General features: G+C 36.5%; 1 protein-coding gene across 1 annotated transcript in view; it reads left to right on the top strand.

Annotated features, from left to right (window-relative positions):
- LOC150080985 (kelch-like protein 10) overlaps nucleotides 1-24,402 on the top strand; it is a 132,744-nt gene that overhangs the window by 47,050 nt on the left and 61,292 nt on the right. Inside the window, exons 4-5 of the mRNA XM_090380875.1 lie at nucleotides 744-1,054; nucleotides 12,364-12,555. Of these exons, the coding sequence (XP_090237001.1) occupies nucleotides 744-1,054; nucleotides 12,364-12,555 (503 nt within the window). The remainder of the gene's footprint in view (nucleotides 1-743; nucleotides 1,055-12,363; nucleotides 12,556-24,402) is intronic.

Genomic DNA, 24,402 nt, shown 5'->3' with positions numbered 1-24,402 from the left:
ATTGCATTAATAGACTTTCCTGAGAATTTGGCAGAGATAATTCACGAAGGAGGCTGTGATGCACACCACAATTTCAGTGTAGATAAAATAGATCTATATTGGAAAACGGTGCCTGAAAAAACTTATATTACCAAAGAAGAGAAGAGTATATCTGAGCCGACCGGGTTAGCCGAGTGGGTAAAGTACCTGCCTGGCAACCCAAAGGTCGCGGGTTCGATTCCCGCCTCGGGCTTGGATCAAAGTACTGCAAAAACCTTGGGAGGTGCAATATGGCCACAGAAGCCGATGCGCCAACAACTACCAAAAAAAAAAAAAAAAAAAAGTATATCTGATTTGAAGGTATATAAAGACAAGCTAACACCCCTGCAGCAGCTGGTGACTGTAATCTTAGACCTTTGTTGGTCTGAGATTACAGGAGCATCCGAGGGCCTTCAAAGGGGGTGTTCAAATTTCTGTCTTATCTTTCAAATGAACAGCAGACTAATCTCTTGACAGTGCCATTTGTTTGAAAATAGTTCAATATCAAAAAACTAATGGAGACACAAAGTTTATTTCCAATAAGCATTAAGACCATTTCATTTACTAGGCAGTTTAAACTGTACCAACTGAAAAACCATAAGGGAAGATGAGGAATTGAGTGTATACTCTTCATAATTTTTAAACCAAATAGCATTAGCTTTTTACAGTTTTTAAGTTATAAACTTCAAAACTATTGTAATATAACATTCTCACTTTATTTTCAGAGCCTACCATGGACTTCTATCTTTAAATGGTATCATCTATATGATTGGTGGCTTTGATGGTAGACAGTGTTTCAGCTCTGTTCGCTCCTATAATCCTGTTACACGTGTATGGACTGAAAGAGCATGTATGCATTATCCTCGGTGTTACATCAGTGTTGCTCACTTGAATGGATTTATATATGCAATGGGTGGGTATGATGGACGTTGTAGGACTAATACATGTGAGAAATATAACCCGAAAGAAAATCAATGGACTATTATTGCTAATATGAATGAACAGAGAAGTGATGCTAGTGCGTCCTCCAGCCATGGTGAGTATAAGTTGCAGTATGTTGTATACTATATAGTAGTATAGTTGCTAGGAAAGAAGAAATAGGATTGTTTAGGGGGGGGGGGGTTAATGCTAGGTGATCAGATATAGCTAAGTTTTAATCAATTACTGATAAAGAAGTGTGATTGAATTTTTATTTATATATTTATTTTTATGTTAAGCATCTGTTGCAGAAATATAGAGATTTTCCTCCAATGCAGACAAAATGATAACAGTAAATTCTAAGACACAAGCCCTTGATCACAGATATTTTGGGGCTAGAGTAAAAATTTGAGCAATTTTATTAAGAAATAAAAATAAAAAAAATTATATGCAAAACATACTTTTGTTGATTTTACTAGTAATTCAGGGAAGCTTAGGAATATTTAAGAGCATTTATCTGACCAGTGCTAAGTATCTAAAGCCAAGAGGGATATATATAAATAAACCTGTAACAAATCATGATGTCATAAAGGTTAAGTGAACTAGTATTTTATACATTTTGATAGCAGTATTAAAACTAATCAAAACCTAATATAAACATAAACTACTTGTGCATTCTTCTTATCAAAAAGCCACAGAATAGCAATGGTTTATGGAATAAAAAAGTATTTCGGTGGCCATGTAATCAGTGCTTATGCTGAACAAAATTTTTTTATTTTCTAATTTATAAGTTTATTATTTATTCTTGGCAACCAGCTTATATTACTAATATAGTATATCTATGGTAGGATTTACATCCTTGCTATTTAGCACAAATAAAGAAGGATGTAAAGTTTTAAAAGGTATTGATCTCTCAAATTGTAGGCATGAGTTGCCTTATGTTGTGCATCCTTGCCAATGTTTATTGCAGTCATTGTCTTAAGTAACTTTGCTGTGTGTAGGTTTCTCAATTGCAGACTTCTCATTTACAAATTTTGACCAATAGTCAAATGGATATGCTACATATAGCAATTAAAGTTGACCCTTTCCAGAGTGCTTCCTTTCCTGGATATATTTTGTCTAAGTGAAAAACAAGCAGTGTATGGAAGCAAAACTTCCATTTGACCACATCACAACTATTTTGTATACCTTTACCCTTAAGATTGGGCTGCATTTGTCCTACACAATACAAATATAACATGGCGTTATATTTCAATAGTTGAAATCTAATGCAAATTTGTACAGAGAACTGTGGATAATGATATCTTGGATTTATGTTCAACTTAGCTGAAAACCTTGGCCCATAGTCTTTAGTGCAGAGCAGAGATCTCCCAATGATCAAAATTGAATGCAGTTCGGTGTACAATTTTTGTTAAAAGTACTTTTGTTTGGATCTTTATTTATAAGAGGTGGTCAGAAAGTTCTGAGAATGGAGTACAAAAGTCATAGGTACAAATTCTATGTTTTTTATTTTTTAATGTATTCATCTGAAAGTTCAATACACTTTTTGTGTTTAATCTGCAAACATTTTAATTCCTTCAAAAAAAAAAAAAAAAAAATCTTCAAGTGGGGAATTTAGGGAAGGAAGGCTTTTGCGGCTGCTTTTAGCTCTTCATCATCATCATTAAATTGAGTTCCAGGAAGATGAGACTTATGGTTTTTGAACAACTTAGGGAAATGCAGAAAATCTGTGTTAAAGTTTGGCATATTACCTGTCACTAGGTGTGTTAGCAAAGGATTGTTTTCCTTTACATGTATTAGGTTTCTTCAATCCTGTGCACATGCATTTGAAAAATCATCAAAAGTAATTCAAAATTGTTCACTTTTTTGATGCAACCTTTATTTTCAATCTTTTCTGAATGCAACTATGAAAAATCCGATACTAAAATCATATACTGTATTTTTAATTAATTATTGAAATTAAAACTTCTTTTAGAGCCGTTGGCAAGCAAAATGCAAATCACAAACCTGCATACTTCAATGAGCATGTGCAATTGAACACCAGCTTGCCAATAACAGGATCACCCCTGCATGAAATCTGAAGTGCAAATTTCAATAGTTTGATTCAGCAATGCTTCAATTTTGTGAAACTATGGAGTATTACCAATTCAAGGAAAGCACATGTAACAAAGCTGGCTCACTGTCAGTAATTGTGTGTGTGTGTGTGTGACAGATGCCACTCAACATGTGTATATAATTAGGTCTAATTGTGCAATTACTAACAGAGGTTTCTGGAATTTTCTGTAGAGAAATCAAAGAAAACATTTTCAATAACAGCTATTAGGAGTTTCAGCTATATGGATGGAGTAGATGAAGAGCACAAATTGCTGAAATATTGTCTGTGGCCTCATCGATCCTATGAAATGGGCTCTGGGTTAATAAATGAAAATTGAGTCTCTAAGGAAGCAAGTAGATGCCTTATAGAGTATTCAAAATGAGAGCAGGGCTTGGTAGATACTTAAGTGTCTAGTAATGCACTCCTGATTGATCTAACCCTAAGAGTAAGGGTAGATAATCAGGTATTGAATGTGCTGGTTCAGAACATGATAAATTTATTGGGAGACTTAGTTATAAGGGAAAACTGAGAACATTTTCTCCATATCGGACATTTCAAAAACAGCTTTACAACTTTGAAAGTGTATATAAATTTATTTAAAGGATAAATTTATATAAATTTATTTAGAGGAAACAGCGCTTGCGGTAGTAGTATTGGGTACTACAGTCAACGTGCATTACACTTGAAGTGTATTGCTACATTCTGACATTTCAGAATATTATGTACGTCCTCTAAATAAATTTATATACTCTTTCAAAGTTCTGAAGCTGTTTTTGAAACACCCTGTATATAAAAAAATAAGTAAATAAATGTCAAATGGAATAGAATTAGAGTATGTCTGGTGCAAAGATTGTGGATGTTACAAACCAGTTGTCAATTCAGGGCACTAAAGGGCGTATATTATGCTTGTGGGTTTTAATGATTTGAAACATAAATGAACTGAGGATTCGGTCCAGAAGTATAAGATGATGCTGCAAAACTGCTGTGAGTCAGAGAAAGATGTTATTATATTTGCAATTCTGCCTAGATGCAATAGGAGGGATCTTAAAATTTAAGCCTTTTCTGTTAACTCCATGCCTGAGGAACTCTGCAAGGCTTGTGCTGGGTAGGTTAGCTTTTTTCCATGTGGCCTTCCCTAATTTTTGAAAATAATTTATTTAATAACATATTAATTTTAGCAGAGGAGGTAAGAAAATCTTTACTGAAGTTATAGAGTAGGCATTATGGAAAGTTCAGTAAAACTGCTGACTGGTGTGTGTACGTAGGGCAAAGAATCTATTGGAAATTTAATTAGTAGTATGAATCATTACAACTGCACTTCCTTGAAACCATTTGTGAGATACCACAATATAATGCACTCAATATAAAGAGGCATATCAACCAATAAAACTTTAGCATTATGATGGATATATATATATATATCATAAAGGTATTGATCTCTCAAATTGTATTCAGGAGTTGCCGTATGTTAGCATTAGCATTAGTAGAGCCATATGATGCAAGAAAGCAAGCTTATGTAGCATCAGCCAAAAAAAATTTCACCCATTTCACCCCTCTGTTCGTTCCAAATACCTGTCCAGCTCAGCCTTAAATTTATTTAGGCTATCAACTTCCAAAACAAAGGATGGAAGTCTGTTCCACCAACCAACTACCCGCTGGCTAAAGGCAAACTTCCACACATCTGTCCTACAACTATCTTTCCTCAATTTGAATTTATGCCCTCTTAGGTGATTATTCTGAGCAAGAGGAAGAATCCCATCAGCACTGAAAATGTTGTGCTAATAATAAGTAACACTTCTCAAAAAGGAAAAGTATAATGTTACCTGTTGGTGTGTGGTGCCCCCCCCCACCAATATTATTATTATTGTTATCCATATGGTGCAAGGAAGCCTGAGGCTTATGCTGCACCAGCCAAAAAAAAAAAAAAAAATTCCCCGAGTTACCCTGAGAGAGAGAGAGAGAGAGAGAGAGAGAGAGAGAGAGAGAGAGTCAGAAGTAGAAAGGAATCACCAAGAAAGAGAAGAATGATGATATCCAGCTCAGGACCCTAGGTTTGCCAAGCCCATACTCACCAGATGTGAGCCCCTGGGGTTATGCCAATAGATGGCAATAGGTTCCACTAATGAGGTGCAAACAAGAAACAAAATTGCTGCTGGGGCAATTGCACTGCAAACTAATAAGAAATGTCACACTTCTCTTTTTTGAAAAGTGTTATTATTGGTACAACATAAAGTAGCTTGCTGTGGGAGCCATACAAATTAAGAGACCAATGCCAATTTAATTGAAAGCTTGCGATTTTTCTTCAGGACAGAAAAGTGAATAAAAACATTGCATTTTTTTTTGCCCTTCAGGCTGTAGCCTAAAAGAAGTATTTTATTTATTATTCATAATTATTAAATCATAAAATTAACAAAATTAATGATTTTGGGCTGATGGTCAAGTTTTCTAAAGGTGATATTATAGGTATGGTGCCATCCTGAGATTGATGATGATGAGAAATATAATTATAGTGATCATTGGGGACTGCTTAAGGGGTGAGTCAATATGGCACTGGCTCAGGACACTGAGGCTTATGAGGGCACCAAAAATTGAAAGGGCAACAGAAGAAAAAAAAATTATATACAGTATATAATTTTTTGTATAACATGTTGCCTGTATAACATGTACCATGTTATACAGGCAACCCCTGTATAACATGGTACTTCTACAACACAGTTTCACTCTAACACGATTGATAAATTGCGACAATCCTCACATAAAACACGGTACTTATATAACACGGTTTCGCTCTAACACGGTTAGAGAATTTTGGTAAACCTTGCATAACAGGGTATTTTTGAGCTTTTGTGCGGGGAAACCCTCCTATTAAGGTGGATGTAATTTTTCAACATTTCTACTCTTTTTCAACCTCCACTGTTGACTCGCTAGTCAAAAAAAAAAAATTATTGAGAAATCCTTGTATTTATTTTGTTGGGGAAAACCCCCTGGTTACACAGAGTAACATGGCCTTAGTCGCCTATGCTCCTAAAAAAATTTAAAAATTTAAAAAAAGATATGATTACTGAAGATGTTCAAGAATTACTGGTAGAAAACAAGGCTGGCAAAGTGGATTTGGTGGAAATGGCATCAGAGGTAAATCCAAATCACTTCAGAAGATGATAGCACAGATGAAAATTCTAAACTTCCAAATTTTACACTAAAAAGCATACAGGAAGGCATAAAGTTAGCCAAGCAATTAGAATCTTATTTTTTGAATGCAGATTCTTGAATGAAAGAGCCCAAAATTCAAAAGGTAGCTTCAAAAATGCTTTGTTCCAAACAATGAAATTCACAAATATTTATCAAGCAAAAGAAACAAACCCAGATTACTGATTTTTTAAAGAGAGTAAAAGATACACGAAATCTAGAATGGTGTATTTTTGTTAGTTTTGTTAACATTTTGTTAACAAAATAGTGTATTTTTGTTAGCTTTTGGAACGTAACCCCCCATTTTTGTACTTTTTATTAGTTCCGTATAACACGGTTTCATACAATGCAACATTTCACAGAAACCTAACAACCATGTTATACGAGGGTTACCTGTGTGTGTGTGTGTGTGTGTGTGTGTGTGTGTGTGTGTGTGTGTGTGTGTGTGTGTGTATATATATATCATAATCATTCAACAAGAAATGATGAATAGTTCAAGAAAGAATTCCCTACAGAAAATTAGTGTGACTTTTTAACCATTGAAAAAAACTGTTAAAACAAATTTATCTGCTGCCTTATTGTTTGGTATAACATTTTGAGCTAAGTACACGTTACAAGTAAAGACCTCTAAGAGATCAATTTGAATATATTACAAGCTGTCTCTCTGCTTTCAAAAGCAGTTGAATACCTTAAAAACTTCTGAATAGATGATTAATGAAGCGATTAATTTAAACTATGCCAGGGGAAAACTGAAAACAGCACCCAAAGATCTCTATTTTACATACCCACCACACCTCCAGATGAAAAACACTTGTTGACCTCTGTCATTAGAGGAGATGGACAGGTGATATGGGAATTTTTTTTTTTAAATTCTTCCTTGTTCTTGTATTACTAATTGCTAATGCATTCCTGACACAGCAAGAACTTCTGTCACATGCTAATTGAATTTTTTTGGTTACTGAACAGATTTACCATTATCAAACTAGTCCTTGCACATCCTTGAAAATTAACTCATAGATGCTAAGTTTATTTCACTGAGGGAAAGATTATTATGATGCTGTGTGAAATCTTGTATTTCTGTGTATGTACTTCTTGGTTAAAAACAGTGTTTTATATAAGAATATCAGACAAAAAATTAGTCATCTGTGTAATTTTTCCATTAATAATTTGTAACCCCTCCTTTAGTGTGAATCACTCCACAAATTCTTGTTGGTAGGGATTCAACTAGACCCCTTAAATAGTTTATATCAATAGTAGGCCTTCCAAAAAATAACTTAGGCTGTAATTCATTTAGGATTTGTGGATGCTGTTGTGTTTTCACTTTCCATTAAAGATAATATAATATGTTTTCTATAGGATTTAAATCTTGCAACTTGGTTGTCCAATTCATTTGTGTAAGTAAAGGCCCTGTGAACCAGACAGTTGTTATCCTGGAATACAGGAGCATCAAAACCATTAGTGTCCCTCAGATATTCAGTAACAGGCACAACATGGTCATCCAGAATATTTTTATAGCCAGCCTGATTCACCCTGCTTAGTATTTCATAATACCAATCAGGATGAATTAGAAGAATAACTTTGAATCCAGTTCATAATAGTTAAAACATAGTCAATGCATCACTGATATACCAACAACTTATATGACACCTTGCAAACAGTCTGTATGAAATGCCTCATTGTTTCCTGTGAACTCTGGCTTGGCATCATTAGAGTTTAGGCAAAATTTGGATTCCTCAGACCACTGCTTTCCAATCATGAACAGTCCAGTTTTACCAAATTTTTCCTTTTAGCTCATATTAGCTGGGCTTTTTATGTGCAGTTGTTAACATTCTTTTTTGAGGGTCCCTACTCGAGATATGCATGTTATGCAATTTATTTTGCAGCATTCTCTCAGAAATTGATGTCATCTAACTGTTTGCAGCAGTTTTGGTTTTGTTTGAAATTCTTTTTCATTTAATAGGTTGCAATATTCATCACTGATCATGATCACCTAGCACAAATTATTTACCACAATTTTGTTTTATATTTCTGGTTGATTTTTATTTACACCATTCTTTAAAAACTCATTACTTTTTTCAGAAATACTAGAAAATTCAGCTACTTCTTTAAAAAAAAATGTCCTTTAGATCTATCAAATGCTGTCATTCCTTTTTGCATATCACTGACATCAGTTTGGCCCTAGAGAGCCTATGCAAGGTCAGAGGGTAGAAGTTTTCTCAGTGTGGTCTGTGCTTGTTAAGAGAAGTGACTCTTTTTACGGGGATGGGATGACTTAAAAATAAGAGGTGTAAGACTATTTGCTGATGCTATTAAGGCAGTGTTAGGTGGCTAGGAAAACTGCTAGCTGGGAGAAGGTACACAGATTAATAGATTAACAGCAGCTGCAGGAAGAATTGTAAGTGATTCTCCCATTTCTTCTATTGGAACATGCAGCATCCTGGAAAGGAAGGTGTTGGGGATTTCAAGGCCTGCTGGGGCCTCTCGTAACACAAGCAAATGCATGTGCTGTGTTAGGCTTACTAAGAGTAAAACCAGGTGGATACATTAATGCTAGGAGCATGGTGAATAAATTTGATGAATTTGAGGTACTGGCTAAGTCATCAAATGCAGATATTGTAGGGTTATTGGAGACATAAGGGATGCAGAATTTGGAGTATAACATGTACAGTGCATTATAGCCTAAGTTGCTGATGCACCAACAAATATAACAACATAACATGTACAGAAATGTACCCAATGCCATGTTGAGTCAGTTTGGTGTGATATATGCACTGGAAAAACAAAAATGAGAGTAGGAGTGTGGCTGTAGGTCAAATAACTGTGATGAATATAATGAACAGCTATACAGACATAGAGTGGGCCAGTAAATCAGAATGTCTTATAATGGGAAATTTTAACATGGGAGTTACTTAAAGATGTAACTACTGTCAAGGACAAAGGGAAGGAAGGGCTTTCGCTTTCATAAAAGTTACCACAATGGTCTCAGGCAGTTTTTAACTTTTATGCAGTGAGACTATCAGATATTACCAACAGCAAATTCTAAATGGGAAGTAGTCATAGAAGCTACTAGGCTTTTAATACCAATTAAGAGATACTGTTCAAAGCTTAGACATCCTAAATGGATGTTAAATGAATTTATGAGACTTGTGGCAGAGAAAACAAATATACAAGATGTATATAAAGTATCTGATGATAGAGAGGTCTATGGTAGATATAAACTATTCTGCAATTAAGTTACAATGGAAGATAAACAAGCTAAGGCAGAATGCGAGAAGACTCTTGCAAAAAATACAAAGAAAAGCAGAAAATACTTCTTTACTTATGTAAACAATAGAAGGAAAAGCAGATGAATCACATTAGTTTGCTAGATATGAATGGTTTAGCTGTTGATGATCCTGCTCAGGTTGCTGACAAACTGAATAGATATTTTGCACCTATATTCTCATCATGACAAATTTTTTAGGGATGAGGATGCCAGAAGTGTACCATGTTCTAAGAGGGAGCTAAATAATATTGTGATAACCAAGAGGAAAGTGAAGAGAAATTGTTGGAGTTAATTGTAAAAAAGGGATAGATGGGATCTGTCCAATTATATTAAGAGAGGCAGCAAAAGAGGTGAGCAAACCTTTAGCCATAAATGTGATATCATTTTTGGATTCAGTGGAGGTCCCCTATATATTGGAGATATATAAATGTATCCCCATTTCACAAAGAGGGATTATAGGGTGACACAAGTAATTGCAGACCTGTTAGCTTGGCTTCTGTTCCTGGGAAAATTATTGAGGCGCTGATTAAAGAAGTAATGTTGGATCATCCAAACAGGAATGTAGTCATACTACAGTTCACAGCATGGGGTGAAGGGGTGATCTTATTTGGCTAATCTGATTGGATACTATGATGCAGCAACAAAGAAACTAGAAATTACTAGATGGAAAAAATAATTTTGACATCACACACACACACAGTTTTTCAGAAAAGCTTTTGACAGTATTTCATATAAATGACTGTTGTACAAATTGCAACAATGTGGTGTTAGGAGCAATTTACTGCTGTGGAAAAAGGGATGGTTGAGTAGGAGAAGACAAAGAGTGGTTATGAATGTGAACTGCTCTTGTTGGTCTTCTGTTATTAGTGGAGTGCCCTGGAGTTTGGTGCTGGGTCTATTGTTGTTTTCTATTATTAATGATACTGATGAAGGCATGTCAGGCTTAATGTCTAAGTTGCAGATGATTGAAGGTTGGCATTAATGACAGTAATCAGGGTATGCTACTGCAACAGGATCTGGAAAAATTAGGCAGATGGACTTAGAAGTGGCAGTTGCAGTTTACCATTGACAAATGTAATGTATTGAATATGTGTAGCAGCAATCCCAGAGTAGCATACGAACTGCATGGGACCACACTTAGGGTAGTATAAAGTGAAAATGATCTGGGGATAATCTTATGGGGTTTTGTGTCAATGATATACAGGAATTCTGCCAGCAGGGATGAGGAAATGATTAACCCATTGAATAAGGCAATGATTAGGCCATACCTTCAGTAATGCATACAGGTCTGGAGGCCTTATTTTAGGAAGGATGTGGATCTGTTGGAACTGGTGCAGAGAATGGCAGCAAGGTTATTGAGGGGAATAGAAGGGTGCACTTATGAGCATTGGCTTCAGTTTTGCAAATTGTAGTGTCTGGAGACTAGGCACCTACAAGGAGATCTGATTGAGGTTTAAAGGCTTTGAATAGATTGAGTAAGCTCATTGCTGATGGAATCCTGTCCCTTGCATAGGCTACACACATGAGGGGGCATAAATTCAAATTTAGGAAGGATGGTTGCAGATAGATGTGTCGAAATTTGCTTTTAGCCAATGGGTCGTTGATTATTGGAACAAACTTCCATCTGGTGTTGCAAAAGTGGATAAGTTGAACAAATTTCAAGATAGAACTAGATAAAGTGTTTAGAGGAGATGGACATATGATATGATTTCGGACCTAAAAAATATAAAAAAAGGTTCATTTAAACATAGGTCTGATTTCACCTTGTTTCCAAGTTACAGCCATTTTGTGTTCCAGCAATTCTTTTCACAGACTGACTTAGCATAGCTGGTTCCATTCAGCCATTTACAAAGAATGTTCAATATCTCATAGAAGGCCATGCTGAGCTGATAGTTTTATAAACAAGATCCTGTAGTGTTCTTTGAGTGATTTCAGTTAGTTTTGTTGACAAGGACACTACATTTGGAGCTTGTTATTAACATTTTGATACTGTGCATTTGCTGTTGTAATGGAGGCTTATTCAAATTGAGAGATGGCAGACATGCATCTCATGTATGGACTTTCTAGATGCATTGCAGCTGAGGCAAGACTGTATGCAGAAAACATCCCTAATTGTCCGTTGCCAAATAAAAAGACCTTTCAAAGAATACATGAATGCCTTGCAGAAACTGGCTCATTTAGAAAATGAGTTTCAGATGATGGTAGGTAGACCCATCAGCACTTGAACAGCAAATCCAACAGACACCTGAAACTTTTGAGTAGATGAGGACATCTATGATGAGGCATTTGCAGGCTTGTATTCATGTGCATAGTGATTTTTGAGAGTATTTCCTGTAAATATAAACATAGTTGTGGAGCACAAAAATGGCTGTAACTCAGAAAAAGGTTGCCTTGTTTCCAAGGCATTTTTTTATGTGAACTTTTTTATTGTTTTTAGGTCCTAAATCCATAATATTCACAAGTTATGATACATCCTGTATATATTCAATCTGTTATGTGCTCTAAGTACCAAAATGATTAATTCTTTGTCTGGTGTCCATATATGTCTTAAAGAAAATGTTTGATGAAATCTTCCATGAACTCTTCTACAAAAAAAACAGATATTTTCAATAAAAGCAACTTCACTAAAAGATATTAAACTGTAAATTCAACTGTTTTACTGAATTTGTGTAAAACTTTATCATTGTATAACAAAGAAAATCAACCAAAAAAATTCCATATTCAACTGTTATACTGAATATCTTTTAATACTGAATAATTTCTGAATAATGTTTAAAACTGCATCATTGTATAAGAAAGAAAATATATTTGCAAATATGTGTTTTTTGTATCATTTATCAAGTTAAGGTCCAATTTAAGGAAATTATTGTGTCTATTGTAGGGAAGATTTATGTAGTTGGTGGATTTAACGGCCAAGAAGTTCTAAGCTCTGCAGAGATCTATACCCCTCGTAGAAACTCATGGATGTATGTCTCACCCATGCTATCACCACGAAGTGGTGTTAGCTGTGTCAACTACAAAAGTTATTTGTTTGCAATGGGAGGCTTCAATGGGATGAATCGGTTATCATCAGGTAAGCATTTTCATAGTTTCTTTTTAAGCTTAAATGATGAATAGGTATTAGAATATTCTTAGTATAAGAGTGAGATTTGCTGTCCCCAACCTCTGAAGAAAATGTCATTTGGAATTAAATTTATGACGACTCCTGTCCTAGTCTATCAACTGATGGGGAATATCCATTGCAGGAATGAGAATTTATGTATATGCGAGGGCTTCTCTGAAACTAATGCCTCCAGATTATTTTTTCTGCTTGTGTAATGTTGCATACAATATGTAATGATGTCAAGTGAAAATTTAAATGTTACTGCCAGTGTCCTTGAAGTTCCAACATTGCATGCTGGACAGCAAGGTTGTAATAGTCTGTGAATTATAGGGTGACATTGATCTATGTATGAAGCAGCAGTATTTTATTGACCTCCTGAATGCAGAAAGCATTGTGCCACTGATATTCACCAATGTTTGAAGGTCATTTATGAGAATGTGACAGTTGATGTGAGGATAGTTAGCTCATTTTTGTTTTTGGTTAATGTGATCTCTTTTTTTTGCCTTACACTTTAGCAATTGCTGAATATGAGGAGAGAATAGATAAACTGATTTATGAAGAAGACTGACTCATTAGGACCTAGGAAATGTTTGCAGGAGTGGGAATAGACTTTAATTCATTGAAAACAATTAAGGGATACAAGAAATTGTGCTAGGTAGGTTCCATAAATGCTGATACTATATCACAAGGAGCAGAGAGAGAGTGCAGGCCTGAGCCAATCTTCTGGATTGATATGAGACTTGGATACACAACTATGAACCAGAGTCAAAACAACAGTTTGTGAAGTAGTGACACAAGGATTTAATGTTGAAAGGAAAAATTCAATGCTCAGCTATCTGCTGGAAAACATGTCACATTTTTTTTTTATTTTTTTGGGACAAGAGAGGATGTTTTCACGTGGATGTAAGACTTACCACTGTTCAATTCCAGTGGACTTCTGCCATCTCCCCAACACAGTCCCTACCTTCAGATCTCATTTGTGATCCTATGAAGGATGCACTTTCTGGACATCGCTATGTACTATGTGTGAACACTATGAACAGTTGATTAGCATTAGTAGAGGCATATGAAGCAAGAAAGCTAGCTTATACAGCATCAGCCAAAAAAAACCCTTTCCATTTCACCCAACTATTTGCTCAAAATGTTTGTCTAGTTCTTCCTTAAATTTATTTAAGTTAACCTCCACTACAACAGATGGAAGGGTGTTCCAACTATCAACCATCAGCTGGCCAAAGGCAACCTTCCACACATCTATTCTAAAACTGTCTTTCCTCAATTTGAATATATGTCCCCTCAGGCAATTAATCTGCAAAAGAGGCAGAATCCCATCAGCATTGAGCTTGCTCAAACCATTCAAGGTCTTATACATCTCAATCATATCACCTCGCAGGTGCCTAGACACTAGACACTGTAATTTGTAAATCTTAAGCCTTTCTTCATAAGAGCAACCCTTTGTTCTATTCACTAATCTTGTTGCACTTCTCTGTACTCATTCCAGAAGCTCTACATCTTTCCTCAAATGAGTCCTCCAGACCTGTATGCAGTATTCAAGGTGTGTTTCAAATATATTAGCATTAGCATTAGTAAAGGCACATGATGCAAGAAAGCAAGTTTATATAGCCTTAGCCAAAAAAAAAAAAAAAAAAAAAACAAAAAAAACCACCCTTCTCATTTCACCCATTCACTTCCTCCAAATGTCTGTCTAGTTCTGCCTTTAATCTATTTAAGCTATCAACTTCTACAATGACAGATGGAAGCTTGTTCCAGCAATCAACCACCTGCTGGCTAAAGGCAAACATCTGCACATCTATCCCACAACTGTCTTTCCTCAATTTCAATTTATGTCCTCTCAGGCGATTCTTCTGAGCAAGAATCCCATCAGCATTGAGCATGCTCAAACCATTCAAGACGTTATACATCTCAATCAGATCGCCTCATAGGTGCCTAGTCTCCAGACACTGTAATTTACAAAACTTAAGCCTTTCTTCGTAAGAGCAACCCTTCGTTCCATTCACTAATCTTGTTGCCCTTCTCTGTACTCATTCCAATACCTCTGCCTCCAGACCTGTATACAGTACTCAAGGTATGGCCTGACCATTGCCTTATACAAGGGGATAATCACCTCCTTATCAATGCTAGAAAAATTCCTGTATATCATTGACAAGACACCATGAGCTACTCTTGCAATTGTCTGCACTGCTCAGAAAACTTCATATCTGAGCAGTGCAGACAGTCTGCAAGAGTGTCTGCACTGATATACCATCATGAATATCATTAATAAATACAGAAAACAACAATGGACCCAACACTGAACCCTGGGGGACTCCACTAATAACATTAGTCCATGAAGAGAAGAAGTGTCCATTGATTACCACTCTGTCTTCTCCCACTCAACCACACCTTTATCCATAGCAGCAATTTGCCTCAAATGCCACACTGCTCCAATTTGTGCAGCAGTCTTCCATGTGTAACAGTATCAAAAACCTTTCTCAGATCCAAATATCTGATATCAAAATTATTCTTTGCATCCAGTTCCTTTGTGACTACATCATAGTTTCCAATCAAATTGGTCAGACAAGACTTCCCCTTAACAAACCCATGCTCTGTCCGAGCTAAAGTCTTGTATAGATGACTCTGCAATGCTTCTTTAACCAGTCCTGCCATTAATTTCCCTGGAACAGAAGTTAAACTAACAGGTCCGTAATTACTTGTGTCACCCTTTGATCTTCCTTTATGGATTGGGGTCATAGTTGCACATCTCCAGTCCATGAGTACCTCCCCTGAGTCTAAGGAATCTCTCATAATTATGGCTAAGGGTTGGGTTACTTCCTTTGCTGCCTCCTCTAATATAATTGGATAGATTCCATCCACCCCAGGTGCCTTTCTTATGTTTATCTTTAACAATTTCTCCTGCACTTTACTCTCAGTTATTACAAGGTCGGATGATCTTATAATAACTGAGATGATCAGTAAGCTAGATCAGATGATCTAGCTTACTGCCAGAGTTTAATACACCTCTGGCATTCCCCTCCCTGAATAACGCATCATGTGTGAATGTAGATGCAAAATATTCATTTAGTTTGTTATCTACCTGGGCAGGATCATCAACAGTTGAACCATCGATATCCAGTGGACCAATCTGATTCATCCCTTTCCTTCTAGAGTTTACATAGGTAAGGAACTCTTTGCTGTTTTTCTTTGCATCCATTGCCAAGGATTTCTCATAATCTGCCTTTGCTTGCTTAATCTCCTTTGTGACTTGGTTACAGACCAGCTTATATCTATCATAGGCTTCCATGTCACCCATTAATTTATATGTATCCCATGCATTTTTCTTCTCTGCCATATGTCTTATTAGTTCATCTGACATCCATTTAGGCCTAAACCCTGAACAATATTTCTTAGTTTGTATGTAAAGCTTAGTAGCTTCCAAGATAAATTCTTTGAATGCTTCCCATTTTGAATTTGCTGTTGGTAACATCATTAGTTGGTCCCACTGTATAGAATTTAAATACTGTCTCAGACCATCGTAGTCACCTTTAAAAAAGCAAAAACCCTTCCCTTTACCCAATGATCTGCCAATGCTTATGTCACACCAAACTGACTCGACACTGCACTGTCCAGCGATGTCGACTGGCTTCACTTCCTTGGAGTTTGTGTTTCATAACTAATAGCATAACCCTTACCTCCCCTCCTCCCTTCCTATCCTGTCTATCCTTCCTGTACACATTGTACTCCCCAAATTCCAGTTCTGCATTCCTTATATCTGTGGGATATAAGGAATGATATCCCAACAATATCTGCCTTTGATGTTTTGAGCAATACCTCAAATCCATCAAATTTATTTACCAAACTCCTAGCATTAGTGTACACACAAGTATACATGCACCTGTTCCTATTCTTAGCTACCCTAACACAACCCATGTGTTTACTTGTACTGCAATGACCCCCAGCAGTCTCTGAAATGCCGACCGGGCTAGCCAGGTGAGTAAAGTGCCTGCCTAGCAACCCAAAGGTCGCGGGTTCGAATCCCGACTTGGGCTTGGATCAAAGTACTGCAAAAACCTTGGGAGGTGCATTATGGCCACAAAAGCCGATGCGCCAATAACTACCAAAAAAAAAAAAAAAAAAAGTCTCTGAAATACCCTGCATCTTGTTTTCCAGGCTGTTGCTCATTCCAATAGAAGCAGTGCAAGAATCACTATTAGTCGTTGTATCCCCCCCCCAAGCTAGCAGTTTTCCTACCCACCTAACACTGCATCTATAGCATCAGCAAATATTCTTGCACCCTTTCTATTTAATATTGAATTCTATTAAATATTGAAAACAGTATGGGATTTTACTAATAACATTAATCTGTGATGAGCAGTGCCCATTAATAACCACTTTCTGTCTTCTGCCCCACACTCATCCCTTTATCTACAGCAATAACATGCCCATAATGCCACACTACTCCAATCTGTACAGCAGTCATGAATGACTGCTTTGTTTCATGTTTAACAGTTCAAAAGCTTTTCTGAAATCTAAGTATATGGTCCTTGAGGTTGTCGCATACATTCTCTCAGATATGCCAGACAAGCTGTACTTGCTACCTGGAAGTCAAAAATGCTGATGGAACTGATATTTGGGTGACACTCAAGTTAACTGGATCCAATTTTGGCGAATTCCATTTGGTCTGTGACAGCCAAATCCTCTGCTTGCACCTTCATGATAGTGGGACTGTTAGTAATCCTGGGTATAACTCCCATGCACAAACACACTGTGGGTGACCACCCAGGTGTGAACCAATGTAAGCATGGGTCGAGCTTACGTTACAGCTTATCCCACATCTCGACCCCTGCAATACCACCACTTTGCTTATTGGAGGCTTGAAGTGGTGGAACAACTCTTCCCCATCTCTTCCATCATGCAGTATGACTGATGTCTTTTGAGGTTATGATGGACATCATGATGAGATCCAAACTTCCTTACATTTCGAGGGTACAGCTCTAAAATGGTGTTCACAGGCTGACTGCTGGTTAGCACACTGGACTGAACCTATTGGTAACTCTCTAGGCGTCTTCAGGATCAGCTAGTGTATAATCTTGCTATCTCTACTCTGCCAGATAGTGACTGGAGGGAGTCTGAGTAGTGTGTATGCGGTGGGCATTGTCGAGGCCACGTTATGTCAAGGATCTGGGTATATTCTTACCATGTGTACACCATATCCAAAATTTCATTACTTCATACAGCATGTCCCCCCTACTTTTCTTACTTTTGAATACACCATGAATTGTCAAACTAATAGAGTTAGCTTATCTGCGAAAAGATCTAAACCTCCCAAATGCTTCCTAGTCCATTTCACAAATATACATGGTCTCAATTCTAATCTCAATGATATCCATTTCCACTTGCAGTCTGTCAAACTCCATGTACTTTTTCTGACAGGATCTCAGTTATCGGTTGATTCAACCACTGCTCATCTCATTTGCCCAAATTATTTGCTGTATGATTCCTTTAGTCTCAAAGGTGGTACTTGTGCATATGTCCTTTCCATTATTCCCTGTCAGAGACTTGGTAATTTGGAATCTCCTCTTTTTGACCTTCTCTGGCTTAAAATCTCTACCTCATTCTATGAAATTCATCTGTTGTCTCTACCATTCTCTCAACTCCACTAATCACTTGAAGTTCTTTGGCTTCCTCTCTTTGCAACTTGACTTTCTCCAGTCCAACTTTCTCCAGTCCAACTTTCCTAGGTCATTTTTCTTGGTGATTTTAATGTTCACAACTCCAGCTGGCTTCAGTTCTCTAGTCACACTCACCCAGCTGGTCATGAGGCTTTTGCAATTGCTAATGACCTCGCACAGATTTTTTCATTTACCTACCAGAATACTGGACAATCCTAACCATACAGCCAACACGCTTGATCTTTTTCTCACAAACAACTCTTCTAAGTACATGGTCGAGGTGAGTGGTCCTATAAGTACCTCAGATCACAATTTGGTGATTGTCTTGTCTCAATGGGGCCTTTATCTCATGACTATTCCCAACCTCTACACGAGGTTGGGAATAGTCATCCCATTTTGCATTACAAGAATGCAAAATGGGATGATCTGCAAGATTTCTTTTCTTCTTTTTCTTGGTCGGATTACTATTTCAAAACTTCTTATGTCATTGTTTGCTCAGATCGTGTCAGTGAAATTATTCTTGTAGGAATGGAATCTTTTATTCCACACTCCACTTTAAAATATCGTCCTTTATCTAAACCTTGGTTTTCCAATAAATGTGGTTTCTCATAGTTCAATTCTGTTTACCTCTGCATACTGTTCTGCTTAAGGAACAACTTAGTGTATTCATCTTCTTTGTTTCTCTGAGACCTACTATTCTGATATGTAAATCTGGTTATTCCTCTGTTAATTCCACTTTGCCATTTAAGCTTTCGATACTTAGTGTCTCTCTCTCTCATTCTCTCTTTCTCTGAAAAAAATATAAATATAAAACATATTAAATAAAAAAATAATATAACAATATAAATGCTTATATTGTTATATATTATATTATGATATGTTAATATTATTCATTGCAATATTTTTAACAAAGGATTCAGCCTAACATGTTTCCTTTAGTTATACCCCTTTTCTTAAAAAAAGAAATCTCTACTTTACATAGTACAGAACACAGAATTGCTAATATGTCTAAGATTACATGGCAAATAAAATTAAAACTAATACACTTTTTCAGTGTATTTAAAATGAACAGGAATAGTTCTGACAATGTAAGTGATCTTTAGAAAAATACATTATGTATAAATCATTTAAATAGTTTGTTCCTGTGCAAAACATTTTCAAATGTTTTTCACAGATTACATACTCTGTTTTAAATGAAAATCTTGTTTAAAATTTTTTTTATTCTTAACTCTTTAGCTTTATAAAAAAAGCTTAAGTTAAAAGTTCCAATTTTTTTAAGGTTGGTCACCGATAAAGATAACCATTCTTTACTTTTCCTCCCAATGTTGTAAGGAAAATGCTGCTTTAAGACTCAGTACCGAAAACATTTACCCAGTATTCTCTTGAATTAAAAACTTGAGTAAAACACTCCTTCATATTTTTATTGAAAATGAAGAAAATCTGTGAACTGTGAACCTTTAAATGAAACCAAATAAAATCTGACATAGGCGTTACATTTTTGGCTTAACCATATTCCATTTATGCTGTAATTAAGCATCTCGAAAATTGATGAAATTCATAACTATTTACAAGACTCCTAGAATATGGCTGACGTTAACATTAAGTTAATCTTCAGTAATTTTTACTGGAAAAACAAAATTGGCACTTTAAATCTTTGAACCACACTTTCCATTCATTTATGTTTACTCTTTCTTCCCAAATTCTGTTGTTACATCCCACATGCTTTGAGACTTCATGCTAGCAGCAGCATCAGTCACAAAATTAAACTTGGCTGTATAATTATTTAGCATAAAGCAAACTAACCAAGCTTATATTCAGTAAGGTAAGCATGTCAGTAACTTTATAACAATGCAGCGACCTCATACAAGAGACAATATACAAAGGTGATTATCTAAATCATACCTTCTTTTAACAATAAAATATGTGCTTCATTAAGGCATTTATTTTTATTTTACTGCTGACATGAAAATAACAGCAGTTACATTTAAAATAGACAAAAAAATTTATAAATCACATCTGAACTGAAAGCCAATTCTACATTTTAAATAACATGAAATATATTTTTTTGAAAAGTACTTTGAGGAGAAAATTTCCTTATTTCTTTAGTTAACTGTCTTCATGACAATACTCTCATACTGATAAGGTTTCGGTTTAAAATTTAACCTGTTTGGTTGGCTTATTGGTAGCGTATTCTCATTGCCACAATTTTTAAATACATAAAGCAGTGGTAGAGCCACAGCTTGAATATTCTATACAGGTTGCTTGAGTCTTGTGGAAATTTTTTCATTGATGACAGATATTGCTTCTGGTTGGGAGTTCAAAATGCTAATAGAACTGATATGCAAGACTTGAGAATCGGGCAAACTGAAGTTCAGCAAAGTCTGGCTGTTCTCATTCAGATCCTCAGTTTGCTTTTTCACATGATAAGTATGTTAGTAACCCTGGTATATCCTAATGTGCAAGGTCTAAAACCAGGGTTACTGCCGCCCCCCCATGTGTGAACCAACATAAGCAGAGGAAAAGGTGTAGTGTCATCACCACACAGAGAAATTGCCAAACCTTTGTGCCACCAGATAATACTAAATGACAAACAGTGAAAACTCTTTGGTCTCCAGGGCAGAACACTGGCATCTCCCATATCTTTAATCACACACTAAAAATAGCTTTTAAGGTTATGATAGGTGTTTTGTGAGAACTAATATTCCTTATATTTTGAATAATTTTAAAATGCAGGCCAGCTGTTAGATAGTCCACTGGACTGAACATAATGGTACCTAGGAGGCAGTACAAGTATGTTCAGTCTAGTGTATATACAGTACCAGTATGGACCAACTAGTGTATATACAGGGTTGTTAAAATTAAAGTATCCCTATGTAGAGGGCTCTGGAGTGAGTTCTAAGGCTCATACTGAAGAGAAATTTGGACAACAGGTACAATAAAGAATGTATTCGCCATTTATTGGAAAAAAATTTAGTTACAAAATTTGTCCCTATATGGCGCTGTGGTAATACAAATCACTTGAACAGTGCTACAATTGTTCAGTGTGTTCTCCGTTTTGGTCAACAACAGTTTTCATTGGAAGAACAGCATTTTCTACAGCAGAACGTAACATGTCAACTGGAATAGCCAGCACATGATGTCTAATGCTGTCCTTCAGATCCGCCAGAGTTGGACATCCTTCCCGATACACCTGGATCTTCAAAAACCTCACAACCAGAAGTCGCATGGGGTGAGGTCTGGTGATCAGGGTGTCAAAATGTCTGGAAACAACGGCTGATGACCTGTTTGTCTGTAAAGTGTTGTCAGCAATCTTTGGACACAACAATGGATGTGGGATGGTGCACCATCTTGCATAAATATGGTATCCTGAAGGCACCTACATTGTTGCAGCTCTGGTATTGTGAAATTTGCCAACGTTTCATAATATCGCTGTCCAGTGACGGAACAGGTGTAGGGGTCTAGTCGGTGTTACCTGTCCAAAAAAAAAAATATGGCCCAATCATGAATGTGGCCGTAAATCATCACACTGTCACTTTTGGAGAATGCAATGAGACCTCTTGGATAACTCGAGGGTTTTCTGGTGCCCAAATGCGACAGTTGTGCATATTCACTTGTCCATTTAAGCAGAAGTGGGCTTCATCAATCCAAAGGATGTTCCATGGCCAAGCAATATCCACTGTCATTCGCGCCAGAAACTGAAGTGCGTATGTGAAACAAATATCTGCATCACCACGCTTTAGCATGTGCATCTTGTAAGGATAGTACTGCAACACCTGATGAATTACTAGCTTTACAGTGGAATAAGGCATTTCCAGTTTACGAGCAACAGCTGGCACACTTGTGCTACCACATGGAGATTGACTTGATAAATCCACGACAGCCATAGCCACATCTTCAACACGAGAGGAGTCCACTTGTTTTCGACTTCTACCTGGTTGAATGCCAAGATGTCCTGTCGCTTCAAATTTTGCAATCATTTTGCAGACAGCACAAACAGTCGTAGGTCCATGCCTTATGCGCTTCTGATGCCGGAATTCTCTGATAGCCACGGCTGCATTGTTGCTATTCTGATAGTACAGCTTCACTAATAGTGCCTTTTCCTGCAACGTTGTTGGCATTGCTGCTGTAGTGCAGGCAAACATCTAGTGTATGATTTTGAAGAGACTGCTTTGCTTTTATACAGTACAGTAGAGCTGAGTAGTGGCGCTGTGGCAATAACTTACGATTATGCAAATAACGTAAGTTATTTGCTTAATCGTAACTAAGATAGTTACATGCAATACAATGACAAATTTTGTAACTAATTTTTTTTTCTAATAAATGTACCTGTTGTCCAAATTTCTCTTCAGTATGAGCCTTAGAACTCGCTCCAGAGCCCTCTATATAAGAATACTTTAATTTTAACAACCCTGTGCTTGCTGCCTATACTTTGCTATCTGTGACTGCAGAGAGCCTGAGTAGTGTGGATGTGGGACACTACTGAGGCCACATTATATGAGGTCTGTTCAATGAAGAATGATCATAATTTTTCATGAACAACCGTACTGCTTGCTGTTTCTAGCTGAGCTGCATAATTTAAGACCAAACCAAGTTGCATCATATAGCAACTGCACAATTGACTTGTGCATATGGTGTGACCTTGGCAGTTGGTCAAGTTTATGCCCATTCAGTTTTGCCTATGTAACAATGGATGCAACATGCAAGGAACAGTACGCTGCATACCGCCGTAGCCTGGTGGTCAGGCGCGCGGGTGCATAAGTACACGTGCCTTGAGTGACCGTGGTTCAAACCCGTGTCTGCTGAATACGGTGCTGTTTCTTGTATTCTGTCTATCTTGTGAACTCCTCTGACTGTTTGGTCGTCCCGGAGTATAAACAGAAAATTTATTTATTTATTATATTTTGTTTCCATTTTAAGAAAACATCAGCTGAAGCATATTAAATGTTAAAAGAGGTTTATACTGAATCTACACTTCCACAGCTTGCAGGTGGTTTAGAATGTTTAAAAGATGGACATGATTCAATCACAAAAATCTACAGTCCTGGAGCTCCAACCACTGCTGTCATCACAGAAACCATAAACACTGTTTCTTTAATCATGAAAGAAGATTGTTGTATAACAATAAGGCAGCCAGCAGAAATGTTGAGAATATCAGTAGAATGCACATATGGTATTCTTCATGACATGTTCTAATAATCAAAATCCTCTCCTTCCACATCTTATGCAAAACTCACAATTCTCCACAACCTTTCTTTTTTTTTTGTCTGATGAGATGCCTATCAGTCCTTTCACTGCATCAGCCAACAGCCTCTTACAGCATGCATTCTGAGTTAATGGTTTGATTTCATTCAACCCACAGCAGCACTTTCCACCTGGGGAAAACTTTCCAGTATCAAAATTATTTTTTTCACAGTGTATATCTACACTGAGATAATAATCAGTGTATATCTAACAATTGTATAAAGAATGTTGTATGCCCCACTCATAATCTTTCAGTTACTTCAGTATACCTTCAACAATAATAAGATCACTAACTAAACTTTTTGATCAGACTTTGTATATTACATATTAATTCTTATAAATTATGAACGTTTGATTTTCAGGAATGTCCCTGCAAATATTGAGGATTTACTGTATATCCAGAGAAACTGCATAGATTTTATTTTTTTTAACTTTGATGCTTGTGATTATAAGAAAGAATGGTGGCTCTGAAAGTTTACAAATTATTATTATATTTGAGTAGAGGAGAAAGTCAAATTGATCATTTATGCTTTGCACTTGAAATTACCTACAAAATGTTTTTTTATTTCTTTCTTTTTTTATTTTCATTAGAGCATCGTGAAGTAGTCTAATGTATAAATGCTGAATCAAATTACAACAAAAATTCTTCAAGCTTTTTCCCTGATTTTTGTAAAATTTATAGTTTTCTTAAATTCAATCAGCATTTTTGATGGCTATTTGTTGATATATAGCTGCCTAGAAGTTGTTGTTTTTTTTTTTTTTTTTTTTTTGGTAGTTGTTGGCGCATCGGCTTCTGTGGCCATAATGCACCTCCCAAGGTTTTTGCAGTACTTTGATCCAAGCCCGAGGCGGGATCCAAACCCACGACCTTTGAGTTGCCAGGCAGGCACTTTACCCACCCGGCTAGCCC

This window comes from Mastigoproctus giganteus, chromosome 9 (assembly GCF_048544385.1).
Source record: "Mastigoproctus giganteus isolate SK-2022 chromosome 9, ASM4854438v1, whole genome shotgun sequence".
Classification (NCBI taxonomy): Eukaryota; Metazoa; Arthropoda; class Arachnida; order Uropygi; family Thelyphonidae; genus Mastigoproctus; species Mastigoproctus giganteus.
The sequence above is the reverse complement of the archived record's forward strand: the minus strand, read 5'-3'. Positions and strand labels throughout refer to the sequence as shown.